This window comes from Squalius cephalus (assembly GCF_949319135.1).
Source record: "Squalius cephalus genome assembly, chromosome: 2".
Classification (NCBI taxonomy): Eukaryota; Metazoa; Chordata; class Actinopteri; order Cypriniformes; family Leuciscidae; genus Squalius; species Squalius cephalus.
The window spans coordinates 7,946,337-7,970,795 of NC_137123.1; the positions used below are offsets into that span (position 1 = coordinate 7,946,337).

Below are 24,459 nucleotides of genomic sequence, written 5' to 3' on the forward strand. Positions count from 1 at the left end.
ACTCTAGGCACCTGATATTGGACCAGTGACTAGGTTCGTTACAGGAGGGTAAGTGATCAAGGCACACAAGGACACAGGTAATAGCTGGAAATGACTCAATGTATTTTGTTGGTGCAAAAGTAATAATAATAAAAAACAAATGTAATACAACCACAACAACAATAGAAGAAAAATAAATAAAAACAAATGAAATAATTGTTCTTTTCAATCCCTTGTTGTTCTTTTTGGTATCTTTGAGCTCTGTTCGCTATTTAAATAGGTTTATAAATAGCTTTCTTTTCTATTTGTTTCTAGGTATTCGACTTATATTTCAGTTGTTTAGTTTCTATTTTGGTTTATAGATATTTAGTTTTACTAACTGTTAGTTTAATAAGAGCTTTTCTTATCTTTAGGTTTTTTTATATCTTTATATAAAAGATCATAGAAAATATGAACCCAAATTAAAACAATTGAAATAAGAAAAGAAAAGTACAATATCACAATAGTTCAATTTGAAACAATTTGAAAACAATTCCACAATTCCAACAATATAACAGTCAATAACTTCTCAGTCTGTGTATAAATGAATGTTTCTTTGTCATCCAAAGTGGAAAAAATATGTTAGTGTGTGCAAAAGTCTCTTTGGTGTAGATGAAAGCTTTGTTTCAACAGTCAATAGTGCAAAATAATTGAAAAGTCAGATCCTACCAATCAGAATATATGCAATGAATTGGATTCCACCTGATCAGTAGAAGCACTCATCCATTGGAACGCACAGGATTACTCCGTCTGCACTTCTCAAATTCACAGAGGTTCGGTTGGGAGGCTCGCCATCTCATGGTATGAAGGGTTTGATCCAATCACACAAAAAAAACCCTGACCTGTTTATACAAACAGCGTCTTAAGTTTCAAAAGCATTTACACACACACAGCAAAATCCCCAGAGTAAAATTAACTCTGTTCAGAAAACATTTGGTCCCTCTCTACAGAGAGTTAAAATAACTCTGAAACAGAGTAAAAGTTAATGAGATACTTAAGTGATTAATTAAGTGATGATTGGGCATTGATGATGAACACCTGCTGTTAACAAGTTCTCATCAGAGGAGGATTCAACAACTCCATAAACAGCATTACCAGCTTCACTTATTACTAACCAGACTGACTTTATTTCTGTCATACGTTTACAGAAGTTCGTATTGAGAATTGAGGTTTAGATGTTGACGATTTATTGAAAATGGTTGGTCACCATTATCGTGATGAGTGTTTCCTTTAGTTGGGCTGTTTGACTCTAGCTTATTTTTTTGAGTGTTTATGGTTTTTGTAACAACTTGTACCAAAACATGTAATTTGTTGCAAAGAATGCCAGATGCAAAGATGTTCAGGTGATCTAGTTTTCAACAACAAAAAGTAGAATGATGCGCTTATGCGCTAATGATGTCCAAAAGTGGTCATTTGATGTTAATAGATTATATTCACTAACAATACTGTCTTGCCACAAATTGGACATTTTGAATTTTTTAAATACATAATAGGGGGAAAAAAAATTCTAAGACACAGACATCAAGAATCAGCATATGAATCTCAACAATGGTGACATGTTTCATGCCGCAATGCATCCTGGGAGCCATGAGTTTTATACTATTGTGGCTCCCAGCATGCATTGCAGCATGAAGCATGTCACCATTGTTGAGATTCATAAGCTGATTATTGATATCTTTGTCTAAAAAAAAAAAAATTCCCCCATTATGTATTTTAAAAATTCAAAATGTCCAATCTGTGGCAAGAGAGTATTGTTAGTGAATATAATCTATTAACATCAAATGACCACTTTTGGACAGTGATGAGATAAGTGCATTTTTTTACTATCTGCTGTTAAAACCTATATCACCTGATCATCTTTTTTTGGCTTTCTTTGTAACAAATTACATGTTTTGGTAAAAGCTGTTACAAAAACCACAAACTTGCAGGAAAAGTCAAACTGCCCAACTGAAGGAAACACTCATCACTATAATGGTGATCATACATTTTCAATAAATCATCAACATCTAAACCTCTGTTAATTCTTAATAAGACCTTCTGTAGACGTCTGACAGAAATAAAGTCAGTCTGGGGTGCGTTTCCCGAAAGCATCGTTGGCCAACTATGGTCGCAAGTTCTGTCGTTACCAATAGAGTTCAATGGACATTGCGATGAACTTACGACCATAGTTGGCCAACAATGCTTTCGGGAAACGCACCCCTGGTTAGTAATAAGTGAAGCTGGTAATGCTGTTTATGGAGTTGTTGAATCCTCCTCTGCTGAGAACTTGTTAACAGCAGGTGTTCATCATTAATGCCCAATCATCACTTAATTAATCACTTAAGTATCTCATTAACTTTAACTCTGATTCAGAGTTATTTTAGCTCTCTTTAGAGAGGGACCAAATGTTCTCTGAACAGAGTTAATTTAACTCTGGGGATTTTGCTGTGCACCATTTCCTTTAGAACAACACAATATACACACACTACACATTCATCAATCATCTATCAATCTATATGAAAATAGTATTTAAAAACCCTTTTCTCTCATATTCAGCATATATAAAACATACCAGCATAGGCGTCGATTTCGGGGGGGACGGGGGGGACGTGTACCCACCAGTTTTCCTCATGAGTCATTTTGTACCCACCACTTTTAACTTCCGTCCATATTAATTTGACTTTTGGTTCGATTTTTTGACAGTTTTCAGTTGGGAGGAGCATGAGAGAGAAATTTGGTAATCATTGTCTGACCCAACAAAAAAACATTATAATATTCGTTTTATTTTATTTTCCATGTTCGCATTTATGAGGGAAAAAAGTTTACGGTTACGGACATAAAGCGGTCTGAAAGCGGCACTAAAAGACTGCTTTAAAACTTTCACAGACACCTCAAACAGAACAGCTGCCTTTCTTTAAAGTGAATTTCGTTTTGTATTAATTATATCTTAATTTTAATCAGTGTTTCATGAACCAATTGCCTGGATTTATTTATTTATTTATTTATTTAACAGGGACAGTGTATGGCACTCAGCCATACCAGAATTAGCTACAAGCTAAATTTCATCTGTAGTCCCTGGGCAGGACGAGGTAACATACGATTTACAATCACATATAAATATACCATAAAACGTCATCATGCAAGTAGCCTTTCAGACAACAAAGTTTCACATTCTTAAAAACCCAATAAAACAAAACAACAGAACAAAATATAGAGCAATATTAATAGACACAACAATACAATGTTAGGATACGACAAAAAATGAGTTTTTTGAATTTATGATTAATGGGTGCATGATGTACTGATGTCTCTAATCTCATTTAATAGCCTATATAGCTAAAAAGTAAATATAGCAGAATCATACGGTGACGCATTGCTGCCACATATATTATTTTTTCACCTCAATTATGTCTAATAACGAAATCTTATGTCGTTTTAAAATAACGATGCATTTTAATTGTTTATTAATGAGCTAGTCTTTTCTAAATCAGTGTAGGCTGCCTGCATACATATCTCCACATCTCCGCTGTAATGTAGCCTAGATGCGCCTTTTATACGGACAGGATTACATAATCAGATGGTAGCTACCGTATTTGCTTTCGATTGGATTTTTTTTTCGTTGGTGGACATTTTTTTTATTAACTTTATTGTTATATTTCTCATGTCTGTGAGGCTTGTCTATACACTGTTTGTCAGTTCATTTTTGAGGCGCGCTCCATTTCACAGAGATCATGAAAGCGCGCCCTGTTCGTTTTATTTTATTTTACAAAGGCACACCGTTTTATTGTTGTTGTGAGTTTACACAAGTAAACGTAGTTGCGACTGATGTATTATTATTTTCTGTATGACCAGAAATGGAGTATTTTAAGTTGTTTCAACTGTTGATAGGAAAATGCGAGTGATGGCACCGGCGCATCTATCCATGTCATAGTGCGCGCTCCACACTCCGCACAAACACTCGGATATGCGCTTCATAACAACAAACATTTAGGTTAACGTTAGAGCGAGCGGCCATGCCAGACGGATAATCATCTTCATGTTTAACTAATCAAATTCTGTTGCATTTTCTTGCGCCAGTTTGAAAAGGGCGTCTGAAACACTTAGCCTATAGCTACAGATAAACGCCAAACGCTGGTGTTTTTCTTTAAACAAATTCGTTTAGGCTTTAAAATAAATATTTTTTATGGGCTAATTAATGCCACAATAATTTGTTTATTTTATTGGCTAATTGTATTTTTTAATTTTTGTTTTGCATTGAATACCATTGAATATTTTCATCGAATGCATTGAATATTTGCTGTGCACCGCTATGCCATCCTCCCATAGAAAGACACGTTGAGAGCCACCTATTTTAAATAATAAAGGGTTTCTATGGAAGGAAAACGCTTAATGTATAATTAAATGCATTGCGTTCATATTCTTTATCACTGAAGCTTTTTCTTTATTATAAGGGTGTATCATTCCATTAAAAAAGGGACTGTTTATAAGGTGACAATCCGTTATACATCTTAATTAAACAAAATAAGAACACAATGTTGTAAAAAATAAACAACTTAGTCTATGTTCTGTTAGATGTGTTTTGACTACTTTTTGTTTAATTATATATCTAGGTAATGGAGATATAGCCTATTAACAAAAATAAATCTTATTAGGCCTATATAATATATAATATTAAAAAAACGTAGGCTATAGGCTATATAAAATATAAAAAAGCCTATATAAAATATATTTTCAAAAAGATTAATTCATTGATTAATTTTGCATGATTGGGGGCTGATACTATTTGCTTAAGCTTTTTGAGCGTGTGATAAAGATACACATTCACATTCACGGCGTATTTAGACACATTTAGACGCATTCATAATCATTACTTTTACGAAGTGGACGAGCGGAGCGGAATATTCAGAAATGCGCTCTCCACTCTGATCGGAACAAACCCGAACCTCACTGTCTGCTGAACTTACGCAGAAACATCAAAATATAACCAGCTTTTAAAAATGTTTTTTAAAACTAAGCACTATTTTAGCACAAATTATGAGGTTATTGGCGATTTTTTTAATAATAATTATTGATTATTTTTTAATCAAATTATTAATTATTATCAATTTTTTTTTTTTTTTTTTTTTTTTTTTTTTTGAAAGTTTTGGGTGGGCCTGTTGAAAAGTGGGGCCGTGTCTGAGCTACAGGACATCGTCTTATAACCTGCGCGAAAGAGAGAAAAAAATGAATGCGTCATTGTACCCAGCACTTCTGAAAATGCACTTTCAAATGCGTCTCTGTCCCCACCACATTTCAAACCAAACTGACGCCCATGCATACCAGAATATGTAATTATGCGCAATATAGCATGTAAGTGCTTAATTGGAATATTACATCACATTTCACACTCCTTCAGAAACTATTACAAACATAAAACACTTCAGAACTTCAATAAACAATTATAACATTCAGTTTTCAGTAAGTTGAACAAATATTACTTAGAAACTCACCAAATCCGGGGTTCATATGCTTTTAACCCACATTGGATTTCACAGGGGTTCTCAACCAACAATCATCAGCGGCAATATCAACAATCACATTCTAAAAATAACCCAATATAGTTAAATAATAGGTCTGCAACATATTATACATCATATTATTCGAATATTAGAAAGGATTATTTAGATATTTGCCTCAGATTCATCTGATCGATCAGCAATGCGTGTCTCTCGCATAGACTGTAAAAAATATGGACAAAGCATCTGTGACGTCACCCTTAGACTTTCTGAAGAACGGGTTTGAAGCCGTTTATGGGGAGTATGGGCGGCGCCATCTTGGAAAATCTCGGGAAATCCTAACCCCGCCCACCTTCTGGCCAATCCATATATGGGTAAAAGGGCGGGCTTTGTGTGAGACTGGAACAATGTCATTTTCGCGTGAAAAAAGCAACATAAACAACAATGGATGACATACAGCAGATCTTGTTCTTGCTTCTCGGCGTGTTTGTCACAAGAAGCCAAGCGCCGACATTAGGCGTTTCTCGATAGCAAGTACGCAAAGTTCAGACTTAATTGCCAAGTCCGACTCAGGAGAAAGACTCCCGAGGAAGCGAGTCCGGTTATTCTGCGTCACTCCGCTCGCTCTGCTACTCCGGTTATCTCTGTATGTATATTTTAGGCAACAATAAAACGAAATATGTTATAAAACACCACACTAACTCTTTTCGTTTTCATTTAAAGAAATCTTAAACATTATAGCCACACAAATGTGGTTCAGGCAACGCGTATTGATTATATTCACTGCATAACGTTTGCCTATTTATAACAAAACGAAATATAAAACACAACCCTGCTCCGGTTATCTCTGTATGTATATTTTAGGCAACAATAAAACGAAATATGTTATAAAACTGTAGCGTTCATACGCCCGTATAAATCTAATTAATTATTATTCATAACGAATTATGATCAATAATTAATAATTTAATTATTTTCAGAATTTACTGTAACAGAATCAATAGTATGATTAGTCTATCGGTTCATCCAATGAACAGAAAGCATAAACAGTTATTAACTCTAGGAAATATAATATCTTCCTGGCCAAGAAAGAAGAATCCCCAGCTAACAATAAATTAAGAAATAATCAAGGGTAAAAGCATAGTAACTTTGATCGAAGTTCAAGACAATAAATTTGATAAGCACATACACAAGCAATCTCTTTTCAAATACAAAAAATACTTTATTGATTATATACTATAACTAACACAAACAAGACTGATTATTCTAACACATAAAGCTAATATCTAAAATATCTAACACAAACGCACACACACACACACACATACATTCATACAGGTTGCTGAAGAAAGAGAGTGATAAAGAAAGAGTGAGATGATGATGAGTGAGATGATGAAATCTCAAGATTCTATATGCACTTAACCCTAATAAGGTCTTCGTTTCCTGTTTACAAATCTGGTCTTTGGGGTCAATATGACCCCAACAATTGATAGAGAAGTTATACAAAAAATATACATTTTTAATTATACAAATAATATATGTTTTTTTTTTTTTTTTGTTTACTTCTCATCTATTCATTAATGCTGTGTTTTGGGAGATATGAAGTACTTTTGTACCTATTTACCACACAATTCCTCAACTACACCATAAGCTTGCATATTAAATATTAATTTTTTATGAAAAAATCACTTAAATGATGATCTAAATTTAATTTAAATTGTTTCTGGATATTGATCTAGGTGTTATGTGTAGAAGTACGCCATCTACTGGTTAGAGATAAACCTAAATTCTTTGCAGTTTAAGAAAGAAATAGTTTTGACCAGCAGAGGCAATAGAGAGCCATTCATTTTACTGCATGTGGCCAACTGCTTGTATTACAACTTTTGAAATACATTTTGTGAATTTATATATATATAAACATTAAAATAATTATTTTTTAAAATAGTAGAATTTTTGTAGTTTTGATGCATTTTGAAATGTCTGTTTTTACAAAATGCCACAGAGATTTGACAGAAAAATGCCACCTAAATGCCACCCAAGACACACCTAAAGGACAAGACTTGGAGTCAGATTTTAGTTGCATATTGTTGAACATATTTTAATGAACAAAGTGTAAAAATAAATAATTAACTTTAGAATGCAAAAGAAATGAATAAATAATATGTAAACAAAAGCAATATGAGTGAACATCTAATAACAATAAAAAAAATTCAATAACATTCTGAACACTGAACATAAAAGCAATTACAAGCTACAAAAAATATGTAAAACAAATTGTAAAACAATAATCAGTCCACGCACATCTGGCACAGGAACACTGTGTGAGCAGCACAAATGGCTCTTTTGCAGTTTGTGCACTGCTTGTCAGTTTTGGTGTCCTTTGCCCGTGGACAAACCTGACACCGTTTTTTTTGGGGGGGTGGATCAGTGGAGGGCCCTGGCTCGTTGGACGAATGCTGTTGTTGTCTCTTCAGAATCGCTGCAGAGGCTGGTGTACGAGGCACGTGTTGTCGTCGCTCCATCTGAGGGGACACCAGAGCTTTTCCCAGCTGCTCTAGAAAGAGCCTCCTTTTCATACTCTTCCCTCTCTCCCATGATGGATTGACTTCTCTCCACACCACAAAGGCATTTATGGCCGAAACATCGAGGATTGTGGAGAAGACAACCATTGGCCATCGATTAGTCTTTCGCTTGCAGCTGTAGCTTGAAACCATCTGCAATATTTCAAACACACACACACACACACACACAAACAAATTAGTATATCTGCTAGCAAAAGAAATACCAATTACTAACTCAGCAACTTTGAAAATTCGCTAAACAATGCATCAAATAATAAAATTTGTAAATACCTTGTCAAGGTTGTCAACTCCGCCTTTGCAGCGATTGTAGTCCAAGATGACCTCTGGTTTCTTGTCCTCCCTGTCACTGATTTTGTCAGCCTTGTGACATGTGCTCATGAGCAGCACATTTTTATGCCTTTTGGGGCAATATGAAACAATAGTGTGTGTTTCATTGAACGCAAAAAGAGAAGAAAACACAGCTCGGTCTCTTGTGGTCAGTAGAGCAGGTGGGAGTTCTGGTTTGTTTTTTCGAACTGTGCCCACCATGGTCAACTTCCTTCTCAGGAGCTCCTAGCCAAGGGCATAGGAAGTGAAGAAATTGTCACACGTCACTGTGTGTCCCTGGAGACCAGTGGTCAAATCAAGGACCACACGCATGCCCTGGTTTCTTTCTGGCTGGCCACCTCGAGGTTTGCCGGTGTAAACTTGCATGTTCCATGCATAACTCGTTCTGGCATCACACGCTGCCCAGATTTTCAATCCATATTTCGCCGGCTTACTAGGCATGTATTGCTTGAATGAGCATCTACCTCGAAATGGCACCAGGCACTCATCCACTGTTACGTCTGACCCGGGGTTGAACATTATTGGGAGACGCTCAACCCATAAATCCCACAGGTCCCGAATTGGTGCCAGCTTGTCTGTTTCTCGGCGAGCAGGTCTTGTTGCCCTGTCATCAAATCGGATGACTCTTGATAAAGTTTTAAACCTTTTCAGAGTCATTACCGCACAAAAAATTGCACGCCCAGTTTCAGCCTCCCACAAACTGGACAGGGCCTCATTGTTAGAACGAAAAACACCGGCAAGAATAAGCAGACCAATGAATGCCTCAATATCAGTCCAGTCGACATCCCTCCAGTCAGCATCATATACTCGCTTGCCTTCCAAATTTGTCATGTCCACCAAGATGCTTTGGATGCTTGGTGGAAAAAACAATAAAAAAGATGACTTTATGTCCTCTACACGAGAACATGCGTACCTTGTCGGTCCGGGTGTCAGCTTTGTCACACGTGCTGCTGAAGCTCTCCCTGGCCCCTGGGAAGGTGGGGTAGTAGACCAGGTTATTTGCCCATTTTTAGAAGTGAAGGTTTGATCTGCATCTCCCTCCTCACAGTCATCATCCGATTCCTGGTAATCTTCCAACCCTGTGTTGTCTTCAGGGGGCTCAGGGTCTTCTGGCTCAGAGTCTTCTGGCTCAGAGTCTTCTGGCTCAGAGTCTTCCAGGGCATCTTCAGTTTCGCTGGAATCCAGCAAGCAGTCCAGTGTCTCGAGGAGAGTGTAGCGCTTTGTCATACTGCCAGCACAGAATGAACTGTGTGCAGGACACCAAAGACCCTCTTTTATAGCCTTTGCGTGGGAACAATTCCTTTGTTTTCAAAACACAGGTCTAGCTCTTACATCTAGATGTAAACTTTTTACAGTGGAAAAGGTCAGTTGTCTTTTATCTCTGTTTCATCTCTCTCTTGCTCTCTCTGCATGTGAGTGTGCATGTGGATGCATTAGGTCTCACTCACACGTGTTCTGCATTTGGCTTCATTAGCCAAATTGGATACAAATTCTCTCTGTGACAGTCACACCTGTGTGTGTGTCTGTGTGTGTGTGAGAGAGAGAGAGAGAGAGAGAGAGAGAGAGAGAGAGAGAGTGTGTGCATATGTCTGTGTTTGTGTGTGTGTGAGTGAGTGAGTGTGTGTGTGTGTGTGTGTGTGTGTGTGTGTGTGTGAGAGAGAGAGAGAGAGAGAGAGAGAGAGAGAGAGAGAGAGAGAGTGAGAGAATGCATGTGTGCATATGTATGTATGTATGTGTGTGTGTGTGTGTGTGTGTGTGTGAGAGAGTGTGCCTGTGTGTTTGTGTGCATGAATTAGGTCTTACCCTTTTATATCTTTGTTCTGCATTTGTGACTGATTTCCTTTGCCAGTTCTATAAAAATGCTGTGGCAGTACACACAGACATGTGTGTGTTTGTTTGTGTGTTTTTTTGTGTGTGTGTGAGTGAGCATGTCTTTTCTACATCACATTTATGCTCTAGTAGTAGGCCTTCATTTCTGTGTGAAAATTTTCTGATTTATGCTGGATTTATAGATTTTTTTTGACAAATGAAGAAAAAATATTGAGTTTTTTTCACATTTCCCATTCATTTCAATGTGGGGTCATATTGACCCCGAAGATCAGAAGTGTAAAAAAATTTTTTACATACCTTCAGAACAACCGAATCAAGCCCAGTTTTTTTGTGTGTGTATAGATAGATTATGTAGGAAAAGTCACAAAATATTATTCCACTCAGATGAAGGGAACCCTTTTTTTTAATCAAGGAAAAGTCGATGGGGGTCATATAGACCCCAAGAACCGATTGAGGGTTTAGACATGACCTGAACGAACCATCAAACATTAATTTAACCCTTCTATCGTATTAAACAGGTTATTAAATTTATATCAATGCACCAGTTAAGATTTTAGTCTGGAGGTACTTGCGTCTTTGCTTTTGTTTTTGGGAATTCCTTCGGTGAGCGTCAAAGGGGGTTTCCCTCGTTCGTTCGTCGGCTGGCCTCCTCGTGCTTGGATAAATGTCTGTGGCGTGGATGCCGGATGGTTGAAGGTCTTTGAAGTTGAAAGCGTGCGTTGCCGTGAATCGTGGACCGAAACTTTGCAGCAAAACTTAACTTAAAACCGAGACTTTCAATCGGAAAAGAAAGAATAACACAAAGAAAGAAAGAAAATGAGATACGGAAAGGAGCTAGATGACTGGAAATGAATCTAACCCATCTGATCTTAATTTGGGTTGATCTGCTCGTCTGTTAACGTTACATGGTTACTAAACCATCGTCTGCCGTCTCCGTCTTTGTTCTGCACTTGTTGAGAGCTCTTCTGTATCAGAACATTTTGAACAAACTAACTTTTGAACTCCGACCCCCCCAACGCTCTGCGCTGGTTTTTTAAAGGGTTTTTATAAAACCAGTGCAGAGTTTTGCACAGTGCATGTGCAAAACTCTAACTCCAGTCTGCACAGCAGCAGTTCATGTGGACCAAACTCTAGTTCGTCTTTCATTGCTTGAACACAGTTTTCAAAACTCTACACACTTATCCCATGACTTTAACCACAACCTGCACAACACTGTGGATTTACAACACTTTGTTCAAATGCTAACACACTGCTGTCAAAACTGTGATCCACACATTCAAAACAGAATAGATTTCAGCCTTGTGCCTTTCAAACACTGCTGATTGCCATTTCAGCTGAAAGGCTAAGCAGGTGTCTTGTTTTAGACTTGTTAGTGAACACACACACACACACACACACACACACACATATATATATATATATATATATATATATATATATATATATAGGTAGAGCTCAGAAAGACTAATTTTGGAAATGGAACAAGACGGGTTTTGATGGGAAATGATGTTGATGAGAACCTGTGGCCTGATGATAGAGAGAGGCAGGATTAGCCCCTCAATTATTTGTTCGAATTACAGTATGTACTTTTAGTTTCTGCCTTTTTTTTTCATTACTGTAATTCCGTAAATTACTACAGACTATTGAAGCAAACTGCTAATTTTCATTTACCTTAAAGAATTGTTATGTTCAAAAAATGCAAATAAATCATGTGAAAGAATGTCACTCTTTACTTTGAAGAAAATATTAGTCGCTGAAATTGTTCAAACTGTAAAGATGAAAAGTTTGTATTTTCTGTATTGGTGTTTGATGCTAGTGTTTTTCCTCTCAGTGTGTTCTGAGTGACAGTGTGTGTTATCTCAGTGAGGGTTGTGTATAGTGTTTGGCTGCACTGAGCCTGTTTTGAGCCGTGTGTTAAGAGTTGTGTTGCTTTGAGTGAGTATTGCAGGTGATGTGAACTGTTTAGCTCAGGTGACTGTTGGTAGTGCAGACTGTAGTTAGAGTTTTGCACATGTAGCTCCAGTTGTGCCCACTGTCGTTTAGCAATCGAAAAAAAACTGTAAATAGCTGAATTCTAACCTGTGTTACATGTACCTGCTAAGGTGAGGAAATAAGCAGAGATAAAGCATATTAAAGGCTGAAGAGATGTTGAGAAGTAAGAGATGAAGTACCTGTGGAGGAGATCTGATGATCTGTGACGCTGCTGGACGCGTCCTCTCTGCTTCGAGACTTTACTGTGTGTGAGAGAATGGACGTGAGAACGTGAGAGTGTGTGTGTGTGTGTGTGTGTGAGTGTGTGTGAGAGTGTAGATGTCAGTATAAATATATGATGGCGTGAGAGCGTGTGAAAGTGTCAATTGTGTGAGTCTCACGGTGAATGCTCTGATGCAGATGTCAGTGTGTGTGTATGTGAGTGCAAATGTCAGTGTGTGTGTGCGTGTGTAGATGTCTGTGTGTGTGTGTGTGTGTGTGTGTGTGAGAGAGAGAGAGAGAGAGAGTGCAGATGTCACTGTGTGTGTGTGTGTGTGTGTGTGTGAGTGCAGCTGTCAGTGTGTGTGTGTGTGTGTGTGTGTGTGTGTGTGTGTGTGTGAGAGAGAAAGAGTGCAGATGTCAGTGTGTGTGTGTGTGTGTGTGTGTGTGTGTGTGAGAGAGAGAGAGTGTAGATGTCAGTATAATTATATGCATGATGTGTGGCATGAGAGTGTGTGAAAAGTGTCAATTGCGTGTACCACGGTCACGGTCACACGATGTGTGTGTGCGTGTGTGTGAGAGAGAGAGAGAGAGATGTTAGTGCAGATGTTAGTGTGTGTGTGTGTGTGTGTGTGTGTGTGTGCGTGTGTGTGTGTGTGTGTGTGTGTGTGTGAGTGTGTGTGTGTGTGTGTACCTGTGCTGGTGTGTTCAGTGCTGCTATACGGACTAATGCTGGATGTTGAGATCTGGACACGTGTCGTTGTCTCTGGAGCTGAGAAATGAAGAAGAGCGTCACACCATAATACATATATTCATAAAACTATAAACATGAGTGATGAAGTAGATTGGTGTTAAAGCTGCAGTCCGTAACTTTTTTGTGTTCAAAATGTCCTAAATGTATAGACACAAACAGAGAGAAGGAGCTCCGGCTCAATGTTCTTCAGACGCAGCAGTTTATTAACCTCTAGAGCGCCAACAGTTTCAGACTGCAGATTTAAGTGTTGAATATCAGGCACCTCTGATCACATCTAGCTGGACTTGTGTGTAGTGAGGAGACGTCCATCCAGCTTGACATCCGTACGGTCCAGCATCTTCCATCTTCAGGTCACTGATGGTCACTGTAAATGATCTGGTCTGAGGATTATCCTTCAGTGAGAATCTGCCCTTGATCACTGAGGACTTTCCTCCATCAGACTCTAGTATAACGACAGCGTCTCTGTAAACTCCTCTGTAGAAGTATTTATAAGAGTTTTCATATCCTTCTGGATAAGGGCACGTAATGATCACTCGTCGTCCCTCTGTTCCTCTCACTGTAATGCCCTCAGACAGTGAACTGCTCACTGCACACACACACACACACACACACACACACACACACACACACACACTGCTTTACTCATGTACACTGATAACATACACCATAATGTTAGATAATAAACACTTTTAGTAGAGATCTTCAGCTCTTACCCGTCAGCAGAAACACACAAACTATCAGTGGAAACTTCATTTCTTCATCAGTTCAGTTCAGAAAATCAGTCTGAAACTCTCAGTAGTTCCTCACACGACTCTCTGAAACTCACACAGCAATAATACTGCTCTCATCTATATGTGGAGAGAAAATAAGACGCTTGTTTCTCGTCTCACGTGATGAGAAACTGTGATCTCTGTGTTTCCATGTGGCGTTAGGTGTGAAAACGCCTCTCAGTTTTGACCAGGAAATTAATCATCAACCACAACCTGTTTCTGTTCTGTCTTTAACATGTTTGAGTGCTTTCTGTTGCCCTTTTGCTCTTTTTCTACTTCTATTTTTTCATATATATTTTTTCAAGACATGTTAATTACATTTTAAGCATCACCTACTCATAGAAAAAAATGAGACATGAGATGAAGAAGAAATGTGTGTTAGGGGTATTTTCTGTGGTAATCGACAGCATGGAGAAACACTGTTGTTTACAGAAACTATAAATAATACAGAATATTTCTTGAACATTAAAATCACTGTTTCTCCATCATATGAGCTCTGGGAGAAGAGTTGCATTGTGGGAAATGTAGTGTGTTTAGCTGAAGCCTCAAAGCTCTTCCTGTGTCTGTAGTTTCACTTCCTGTTTGGCAAGTGTGAGCCGAAGACATAGTGAGCAGTACGAGACATATTTCTCACTGAGATATAACTGAGATCAAATTGAGACATATTTGAAAGTGGCACAGTTTGTCTCATTTTTCTCTTAGTTGAGATCAGGAAAAGAGACAGCTGTGAGAGAATTTAGAGAACTTGCACTGTGCTCAATGTGAGACTTAATTCTCAGGAGAGACATTTGAGAAGAATGAGAAAACCACTTTGGTCTCAATTAGTGCTCATTTATATCTAGGAGATGTAAATGTGACGTAAAGGAGATCTCATCTTCAATTTTGCTTTGCTATGGGATCACATGTTTAACTGAAGCTAAAGGCCTCCTAATATTATAATGATGAAGCTTTTCTTAAGCATCTCAATCGCACCAAACTAATCTGTGCCATTTATATGTTGCTTGCAATGATTTATACGGATATTCATCTACTTTTGAATGGTGCAGTTTCAACATCAGCCAGCAGGAGTGAACCGATGAACACAGACAAACCTTGAACTGAACATCCAACAAGGAAACAATATTCACATTAATAACTACATGTAACACACCGGGAAACTGCTTTGCGTGGTCTTTTGCGCTTATTTTTGTTGTCAAATGATTTGTGGGCTTCATCATGGCTTCATCATGGGGTTTGCAGCTTTTCGATGATGTTCACGTCACGTAATTACGTCACTTCAGAACGTTCCCATGGAAACAGGGGGAAATGGCTGCTCTCGTGTGAAGTAAACGCAACTTTCTGCTGAGATATAGGTGACTTTTTTGCAACGAAAATGCGGGTATTATGAAATCATGCAAGCCCCACATATTTTGCGCACGGAAATCTGCAATTTATGCGGCGAAAGTGCGGCGTATTTGAGTAAATGCGGCTCCTCATAAATATGCAGACTTTGGCTGATTATGCATTGAATTATGCGATCGCATAATCGCGTTTTTCTGGAGGGACTGGATGTATTGCGACATCAGAAATGAATAAAAACTAAATAATGACTATTGTAACGCTTGACATAAAACAAGTAAAATTTGTAGTTTTCTTATTTCTCATTCGAACTACAGAAACGCGACCCGGTTTGGCAAACTTGCATAGTGTGGTTATAGCAGATATAGAGCCGCAAAGCGAATGCAGAAGTGCCGTTCACCCTGTTACGACTTGATGAACCACTGAAACCATTTTGGAAATTATTTTTTTTTTAGTGTTGCTTTAAGACTGAAGTCCACCGAAGTCTGCGTGAGAACTGAATGAAACTGTGCAGTTCGCCTTACGTTCATCATTAGTTACTGGACAGACATTGATACCTATTTTCAGATCTGAAGAGGACGTGAGCTCGACAATGGTTTAAAAAAATGCCCATTACGCCCGTTTACAGCGCATGATCTCTAGACTCCGTCGCTATGGAAACAAAGATGCTAATATGCAATCAGCCGCAAATGAATATGTGGGTCAATGTTAAATACGGGACAAATCGCGTCCACATTGATTTGATACGGGACGTATCATTTTTCCTTCAAATAGGCCTACGGGATGATTCTGTTTTTAACGGGACGGGTGGCAACCCTGCGGCGAGTCATTCTTTGTAATCTTCTTTGGTGAGCAAAATATCTTGAAACGTGCATTTTCCAGGCATCACGTTTCCGCCTATTTTAGCAATGTCTGTGAAACGTTGAGGTACCATTGTAGTAGTTTCATGTGCGGGTGAACGTCACGGCAACGTACAACACAAAGTAGTCTACCTCACGCGGGAAACACTTAACGTAACGCGTAAATGCGCGTAACTAACGTAAATCAAGCAAGCTAGTGTGCATAGGCCACAAAGTGTTGGCGAAATAACACATTCGCGGACCGGAGGGAATAATATGGAACTTTTTCCAGAAAACTTCTTGCACAAAATAAATTCAGGCACTTTCAAGGACCTGTATCTGTGTGTGTTTATTTTCAGAAACTTTCCAGGGCCTTGACTTTTTTTTCTCAGATTCACAAACTTTCAAGGATTTCAACAGTGGTGGGCCGTCAGAGCCAGCAAGGCCTTCTCTGCTGGCCTAAACACTACCACAATCACTGACTTGCACTTTAATATATTTTTTCAAATATTTTTTGGCTGTGGTTGAACGACCAATTTGCGACAGTATGGTTTCGGGAAACAGTCGTGACTAGACAGCTGATTTCTTCAGCGATGCATCGTACTATGGTAGTTAAGCAGAGAGTTACGTCGTTGTTCAGGAAACACACCCCAGTTTAGGCGGCCCCGAGTTCCTATAACTGTGTGTACAAGCTCCTCTTTTTCTGGTCTCTTGTAGATGCGAGCTCGTTGACCACATTTGCTGAGCTCTTCTTGCCCGGTTTTACACACTTTCAACAGTTTTCATAGTGAAGCAAAGGTTTACTTTTTTGTTTCCTTTGCAGATTTTCTACAATCAAATCATCCATAGTTTACTTGGAACATTTTTTTCTTTGTCTAGGGAGTTTATCATGGAAGTACACCTTCCTGGGTCAATTGGCACGAAATTTAAAAAAAATTGATTACTGTTGGTGAGATTGCTCATATAATATAGATTGAAAAGAATGAATGTAAGGACTGTTTAGTATCTATTGAGTAAGAGTGATGAGAGTTTCTTCTTGAGAAGACTTGAAGAGCTACTGAAGAGTCAGATTCTCATATTCAGAAGAGCCGGACTGGTGAACAGCAGGATCCGAGACAGACTGTGTGAAAGACTCATTGGCTGCGTTCCAGTCCACTTTTAGACACGCACTTGCAAACTTCCCTAAGCACTTCCCCTCGGGGGAATCCCTGCCGCCATTTTGAAGTGCGTTCCACTTCGTGAAGTGGACGAGGGAAGTTTATATGGACAGACCCTCGTTCCCTCGATTTTGACCGAGGGAGCGAGTCTACTTCAAATGTACACTTCAGGCACCTATATGTCCCACAATGCAGTACGATTGTGACGTCACCACCACAGATCTCGTCTAATCACCACCACAACAGACAACTCTATGATATATTAATTATATATTTTTTAAATTTAAAACAACCCAAACACACCTATAAACATTTGGATGCTGCATTAAACAAATTCTTAAAGGGAACAAAATGTAAATAATAAATCAACTCCACAGCTGATTCCAAGTGATCAAGGGCTTAGGATGTTCCAGTTCAGACCATTGCAGTTTCCGCCAGTAGTGGGCACTCGCAATGACGTACATCCGAGTGAACGAGACGAAGGGAAGTTAGCGAGTGAAGGGCATGACAATTTTGGACTGGAACGCAGCAATTGATTAATATCTGACTTTTGAATGCACAAACTCTTTTGCACATATAGTTTTTTATATTTCTCTTACTGTGAGTGTGTCGTAGAGGTCAGGCGATCTGGACTTGAGCTCAAGAGCTGCATATGTGTTTGCACTGGGATCATCGCTCTACAGGGAAACAGAGAAAAGGAATTTACAGCACAATAAAGAAGAAGAGATTTTAAACATTGTGAGTTCATGTCTCAATCAGAGTTTGTCAGTTTGTTACGAGATGTTTGATAATTCCGATAATTTCACAACATATGATGTAAACTGACTTGATCACAAGTTGGACCAGCCATAAAAAACATCTCTAAATATACAAAAAAGCCATTTTTATTTTTGATCATCTCACCTCATTTATAGCAGATCTTCTGTTTATTCTGTTCTTCCGACTGTCAAAAACACAAACAAGTAATGTAATTGTTTCATATACAATGAATAATCAAATATATGTATGAATTAGTTCAATATATATATTTATGTACTCCTTATTGATAGATTTTTATTTACATAATAAATGATAATATTATGATGAAGATGATGATGATGAAGAATAATCCTCCAGATGCCGCTGTGATCACAATCACATTCCCACCAGCAACATGATGAACTGAAAGAGGAAGATCATCATGATTAACTCTCCAAACTGATGAATGATGTGAAGATACAGGAGTGTGTTAATAAAAGCTTCTCCTGTGACAGTTACAGCGCCTGAAATAACGTTACCCATGCAAGTACACTAAACGTTAGTTTCTAGCTAAAACAAAAGACACAGAGACTGAGTGAACTCAATCTCACCGTCTTTAACTCCGTAAAAACAACAGACTCAAACAGGGCCGAGTCTGTAACTTAGGAAAACAAACTACGTATGTTGTCTTGTTTCCAACAGATATTCTATCAAAGCTTGTGGCAACCAGAGAAACTGTACAAGACAACATCAGCATCATATCCCTTTACAAACTATATCAGGTTATTCTGGCTCCATAATGTAACATAAAATGTGTTAGAAGTTTATTTACGGACTGTGAATTTGAGGTCGGACTGAACAATGTAAGGACTGCATCATCTTTGATGAGTCGCTTCTTTGAAAAACCGGCATTGAACTGATTGATGAAGCAGTCATTCGTGAAATGAGCAGAACAGACGGTTTAGGTTGAACATTGCTGTGGTATTTCTGAATAAATAAACATTAGCCACTGGTCTCTTGTATTAATGTTGTCCGGAAGCCTGTGCAGTGACGGTGGGCAGTGTTCGGGGGGGCACTGAAGGCGGTGACTGAGTTGTTTTGACGTCACATTTATACAGAAATCACAACGGCTCGTGAAACGGCACAGCTACTTTATGCAGGCTGTGTGCATGTGTCTGTGGATCGACTGTTGTGAAACTTATATGGTAGTTACACAGCTTCTAGACCTCTGTTATCATGAAAAAAGCCAGGAAATTTCAGTTTTGACAATATATGGGAAGAGAGACGGACGGTGAGATGTGGAGAGATGTGTACCTGTGTCCGGTGAGGAAATAACCAGAGATAAAGCATATTAAAGGCTGAAGAGATGTTGAGGAGAAAGAGATGAAGTACCTGTGGAGGAGATCTGATGATCTGTGACGCTGCTGGATGGATTCATTTCTGATTCTCTTGTGACTGAAAATGAGCTGATTGTTGAAACCTCAGTGGTCTTTTTATCTGAAGGTGGAAATAAAAGATAGACCTGAATTTGGATATTAGATTTATATATCAACACAGTCATCTGAACACTGCATTTAATGAATTACGCAGTACATCGACCTTTATATAATAATATGAAGCTGCTGATCCATCTACATTTCTGCCACAATAAACAGGAGAACTGATAATACTGTAGGTGAAGGGATTGTGATTGAGTGTAAAAGGAGCTTCTCAGACTTTGCAAGCAAAGATGTGTCATGGCGAATCACCAAATATCATGAGAGAATTGTCAAACAATTCAAAAATCACATTTCTCAATTCTTGATGACTTGATCTCTCCCTCTTTAACCAGCAACACAATGTCTGAATAGATATCAAGATCATAAATTCCTTTTTACTTTTGTCAGTTAATTAAAGTTGAAACAGAATGAACAAATCACAGATCCTTGATTGTATTGCATTTTACAAAATGATCACTCTTTTCTGGATCTGGGGTTGTACAAGATTAATCAGCTTGTTTCCATGCAGTTCATTTCTGCTATTAACAAATGTAATCACTTACCTTCTTTAACCAGCAACACCATCTCTGAATAGACATCAGGTCCAGTTCTCTCCACACCACACCAGTATTTTCCTTCATCCTCTGTTCTCAGATCAGTGATGGTGACGGTGAAAACTCTGGTCTTCGTGTCGTCAGTCATAGAGAATCTCTCGTCTTTAGCTCGAGATCCTGATTCAACCATGATGTTTCTATATCCAATATTATTACACTCCCCTTTACAAAAATACTTTGAATTTGATTCATATCCAGATTTATATGAGCATCTGATCTCAACTCTCTCTCCTCTGTATCCAGTAATTGTCTGTGGAGCTCCAACAACAACAGCTGAAAACACAAATATCATTATATAGAGCTGTTATGTGTGAGCAAGAGACATAAGCAGGCCAGAATAATAACTGACAAATATCATCCATATGAGTCTGATGATCATGTGATAACAGAGGAAAAACAAGAGAAGATGTCAAACTCTGTGTAAAAGAGCTGAGAGTCTCAAACTCACCTGTACAGATGCTGGAAAAGAGCAGCAGGACGTCCAACATGATGAAATTTGACAAGCGTTTCGCTGAAATAAAAGACCAAACTCTGTGTGACAAACGTTACTGTCGTTCTCTTCCGTACTGAGAGATCAATGTGTGTCAGCAACTAATATTAACATTTCCTTCCCCTTCTGTATCTCTAACCACATCAGCTCTACATGACATCAGTGATGATTCACCAAACTTTATTAAATATATAAGCAGTGTTTTTATTTTAGTAACAGTCAGGGGCGTAGCAGCCATTCTAAAAGTGGGGGGGACAAAAGCTGTATGTGACCATAGGATGTGACCCAAAGGTGATGTTCATAACAGGGTTTTTCCTGGCTCAAAATGAGGCGGAGGTGGTAAAATCCTAATAATGAAAATGTGTATTTTTTGTAGATCATCATAGCCTAATGTGTTTCCCGGGTCATTCTACAGAAACGTCCACTTTTGGTATGGCAAGATGTCTTAAAATGTATTTCTTTTTCTAACATTTAAACTTACACCACATTATTAGATTACCCTTTGACTTTATGAATACGCATAAATGACATCTTAATGATTTTTTTATATTTTTTGTACATTTATTTAAAGACCGCTTGTACCATTTTTTTTGTCACTGGTGTTACCTTACTTCTTTGGCAATATTAAAGGTTTTTATGAAATATTATTTCAATTTTTTTTCAGCACATGTAGACAGAGTTGGCGAAAAATAATAATAACACAACAAATAAGGAGATTATGTTTTATTTATTTTAATCGGGTTTGTTAAAAGTGTGCTTGAATGAGGTTAGTTCATTTGCACTACCATCTATTTGCTTTAACAATGAAAATATTTGAAAACCAGTTAAAATCAAGTTAAAATCAATGATGCAATCCTTTAAATCTTAACTTTTGAGTGTAGCAGAATAAAATGGATGTAATTACTATGTCACATGTGACATTGCATTTAATGTGAGAGAAAAAAAGACAGTAACACCAGTGACACAATCAAGTTTATCTATAAATGGAAGTCACTGGTGTTACTGGTGTTACCCATAAGAAAGGTGACACCAGTGACAGTAACACCAGTGACAATTTTCATGAAAATTTAATTTTACAAAATGGCTGCTGCAAGGTAACAAACCACATGTTGTCAATCATGGTATACTAACTAAATTAAGTAGTTTAATCCATTTGTATTCTAGTTTTTTTTTACAATTACCTAACAGTAAAGTAGGTCATACCAGTGACTTCAACTAAAAGCTTCATATGAAATCATGAGATAAATGAGAAGATTTCTGCTAACTGAAAAGAGACAGTGGATCTACCATGGGCTTTTCTTCATAGATATTCAGGAAATTGGAAGGAAGTCAAGTGATGTCATCAGTGTGATTTTTATTTCAAAATAAGAGATTTTTGTTTAACGGTAACACCAGTGACACAACTCCAGGGGACCACTACTTTCATTATAAATTTTATAATATTTATTCTGCATTTTTTTTATATATATCATTAACATAATATTTGATAGTTATGTATACATTATTGTATTTTAAATGGTGTAAAAATCTGTTATTGACCTCAAAATAAAGCATTTTCCCTCTGTACATGACTTTGGGGACGAGCACTTCTGTGGTGCTTGAAATTCTATATAATTAATAAAAATGAAATATTGCCACATTGATGGCTCAAGAAGGTGTAATTGTTCAAATAACATATTGTTTTATTTTAAAATGTAAAGAAATTGTAACCCTAAAGTGTTTTTTAAGTGTAATATTTCTGTAAAGGCTATAGGGACAGAAAAATTGACATTTTCATAGAATGACCCTCCCACATTATTTTTGTGGGTGGAGCTTGGTACCTCTAGGGGGGTCCGGGGGCATGCCCCCCCCCGTAAGAAAATGTGTACATTTTAAAGATAAATTCATTAATCCGGTGCACTTTGAGTCACCCAAATCCACTGTTACAAATAAATAATCCACCCGCAAACTGCCCAAAATATGATATTCTTTGATTTAGTTATCTGCATCTGATCATCACATTACAATTATTCAAATTCTCAGTGTTAAGCATGACAATATGGTAACATCACACTGAAGTAGGCTGATTTAAAATGAACATTTATTTAAAATAAAAGTTCTTCTTTTGGCAAAATTACATTTCCTTAGCATAAACAGAGGCTTTACTCCCTTCAAACTTAAATTGTCAATGTTTCATTACATCACTGTTTGAAAACACTCATTTTTTGTACCTTTATAAAAGGCATTTTCCCCCTAGTTTTATACAACAGACATTTTATTAAATATATCAATAAAACCTAAATCAATGTATTTACAAAGTTTTAATATTATTTTGGTCACCCGATGTCGCAACCGAAATTTAACCAAATATCAACGTCTTATGACATTGCGTACCTGATGGGAATAATCTGTTACGTCTCATTTAGCAGATGCTTTTATCCAAAGCGACAAGTAGGAGAGCATTTAACACACACTCGGCACAATCCGGTGCGACGTGACGAGGTCCATATACGGGTTCTGTTGTCTAAGTAACAGGTCTTACTCATAGACGGTCTTACTGCGTTACTTACAGTTGGTTAAATCAACAAGGAAACTTTACGCGTGATTCATGTCATCGCGACATACACTTGCAGTGCGTGTTTAAAAAAAGGATGTATGTAGGCTAATGTCCTCTGCTTTTTTCTGGGGTTCATTTTACCCCAGACGGCCAAACAGCAAAGTGACTAAACAACGAACGAAAATTCGCAAGAGAAACAAGAGATTTACAGACACGCCCAATAGATGATTTGCGCTGTGATTGGCTGAATGTTAGTTCACTCAAGTCTAAGTAACAAATCAGAGAACACGGGCGGAAATATTGGCGCTCGGTCAAAAAAATGCGGGGGACAGAATCACCTGTTTCTAAAAGTGAGGGGGACGTGTCCCCCCCGTCCCCCCCGGTTGCTACGCCCCTGGTAACAGTACAACTTATCACTAATCAGTATCAGTTCTCTTCCTGTGTTCATCGTCATAAGAAAGAAGAGTCTTACACTTGTAGTCCAGCCGGCAGTTCACATCACACTGATTCCCTCCACAAAAACACAATAGGATTTTCCCATAGGCTTCTGGATTATCACAAGCTCTGTGATCAACAAAAGTTCATGATACACACATGTTTCAGAAGAACACAACTTTTATGAGTATTGAAGCCTAAATGCAGTCGCCAGAAGTGAAAAGCTAAAGGTAGGCTATAAACGAACTACATCACGGTCACATGACTTCAACGTCACCATCACTAAACTTCAGAAAACTCTTTCAGTTTTGATCTAGAAACATTTTCCCTGAAGGTTTGAGTTAGAGTAGTTTATAAGATCTCAATGATAAGCATAACGATGCTGTAAAAGCACTGAGTTTACATGTTCGGCTGATGACGTTTAATCTCCTCGACTGACTCTGTCGTCACATTTAGACACTTGTTAGCAACCGCCTTTTTCAAGACAAGTAACAGCTTCAATAAATCACGAGTGGGGAAATACTGATGTGTTTTATGTCGTAGAATAAAGCGTCTTGAGCTTGTGTTCACCACAGACCTTATTTCAGCCATTTAACCAAAACCCATTTCATAAACCCATTAACTTCGGGACGATGAAACCAGAAGTGCTAAAATGCAACTCGCTTCCAAGATTTGTCCTACAAACTGATGTAAGACCTGCACCTCTACAGCCATCTTACCCTGAGGGAACGTGAGGAGTTTCGGCACAGCGCCACCTAGTGTTGGTGGATAATGGAGAATTGATATTTTAGCCTATAAATAGTTTGACCTTCAATAGTTTAATATCAAGCTGAATGACACCCAACTTTCCCATGTTGGCCATTTACTATTGTGTAGTAATATGATGTAT

General features: G+C 37.9%; 2 protein-coding genes across 2 annotated transcripts in view; both read right to left on the reverse strand.

Moving 5' to 3' along the window:
* LOC307151397 (uncharacterized protein) overlaps positions 1-20,628 on the reverse strand; it is a 62,629-nt gene extending 42,001 nt beyond the window's left edge. The window contains exons 1-2 of the mRNA XM_079859398.1: positions 20,558-20,628; positions 20,059-20,382 (exon numbers count right to left, since the gene is read on the reverse strand). Of these exons, the coding sequence (XP_079715524.1) occupies positions 20,059-20,382; positions 20,558-20,597 (364 nt within the window). The 5' untranslated portion in view covers positions 20,598-20,628. The remainder of the gene's footprint in view (positions 1-20,058; positions 20,383-20,557) is intronic.
* Positions 11,842-14,006, reverse strand: LOC307151460 (CMRF35-like molecule 1). The gene is made up of 4 exons (XM_079859496.1): positions 13,889-14,006; positions 13,438-13,761; positions 13,116-13,193; positions 11,842-12,465 (listed from the first exon to the last, which is right to left on the reverse strand). Exons 1-4 carry the CDS (start codon positions 13,926-13,928, stop codon positions 12,362-12,364), a joined length of 546 nt encoding a protein of 181 aa, XP_079715622.1. The 5' UTR covers positions 13,929-14,006; the 3' UTR covers positions 11,842-12,361.
* Positions 20,629-24,459: the final 3,831 nt, after the last annotated feature.

Bases quoted from the DNA above. Each gene is read 5' to 3' on its own strand.
- LOC307151460 (XM_079859496.1), bottom strand. From the start codon at position 13,928: ATGAAGTTTCCACTGATAGTTTGTGTGTTTCTGCTGACGG. The intron at 13,762-13,888 runs GTAAGAGCTGAA...GTGTGTGTGCAG, and splicing joins TTGTGTGTTTCTGCTGACGG to TGAGCAGTTCACTGTCTGAG. The intron at 13,194-13,437 runs GTGCCTGATATT...TTCATTTCTCAG, and splicing joins CCAGCTAGATGTGATCAGAG to CTCCAGAGACAACGACACGT.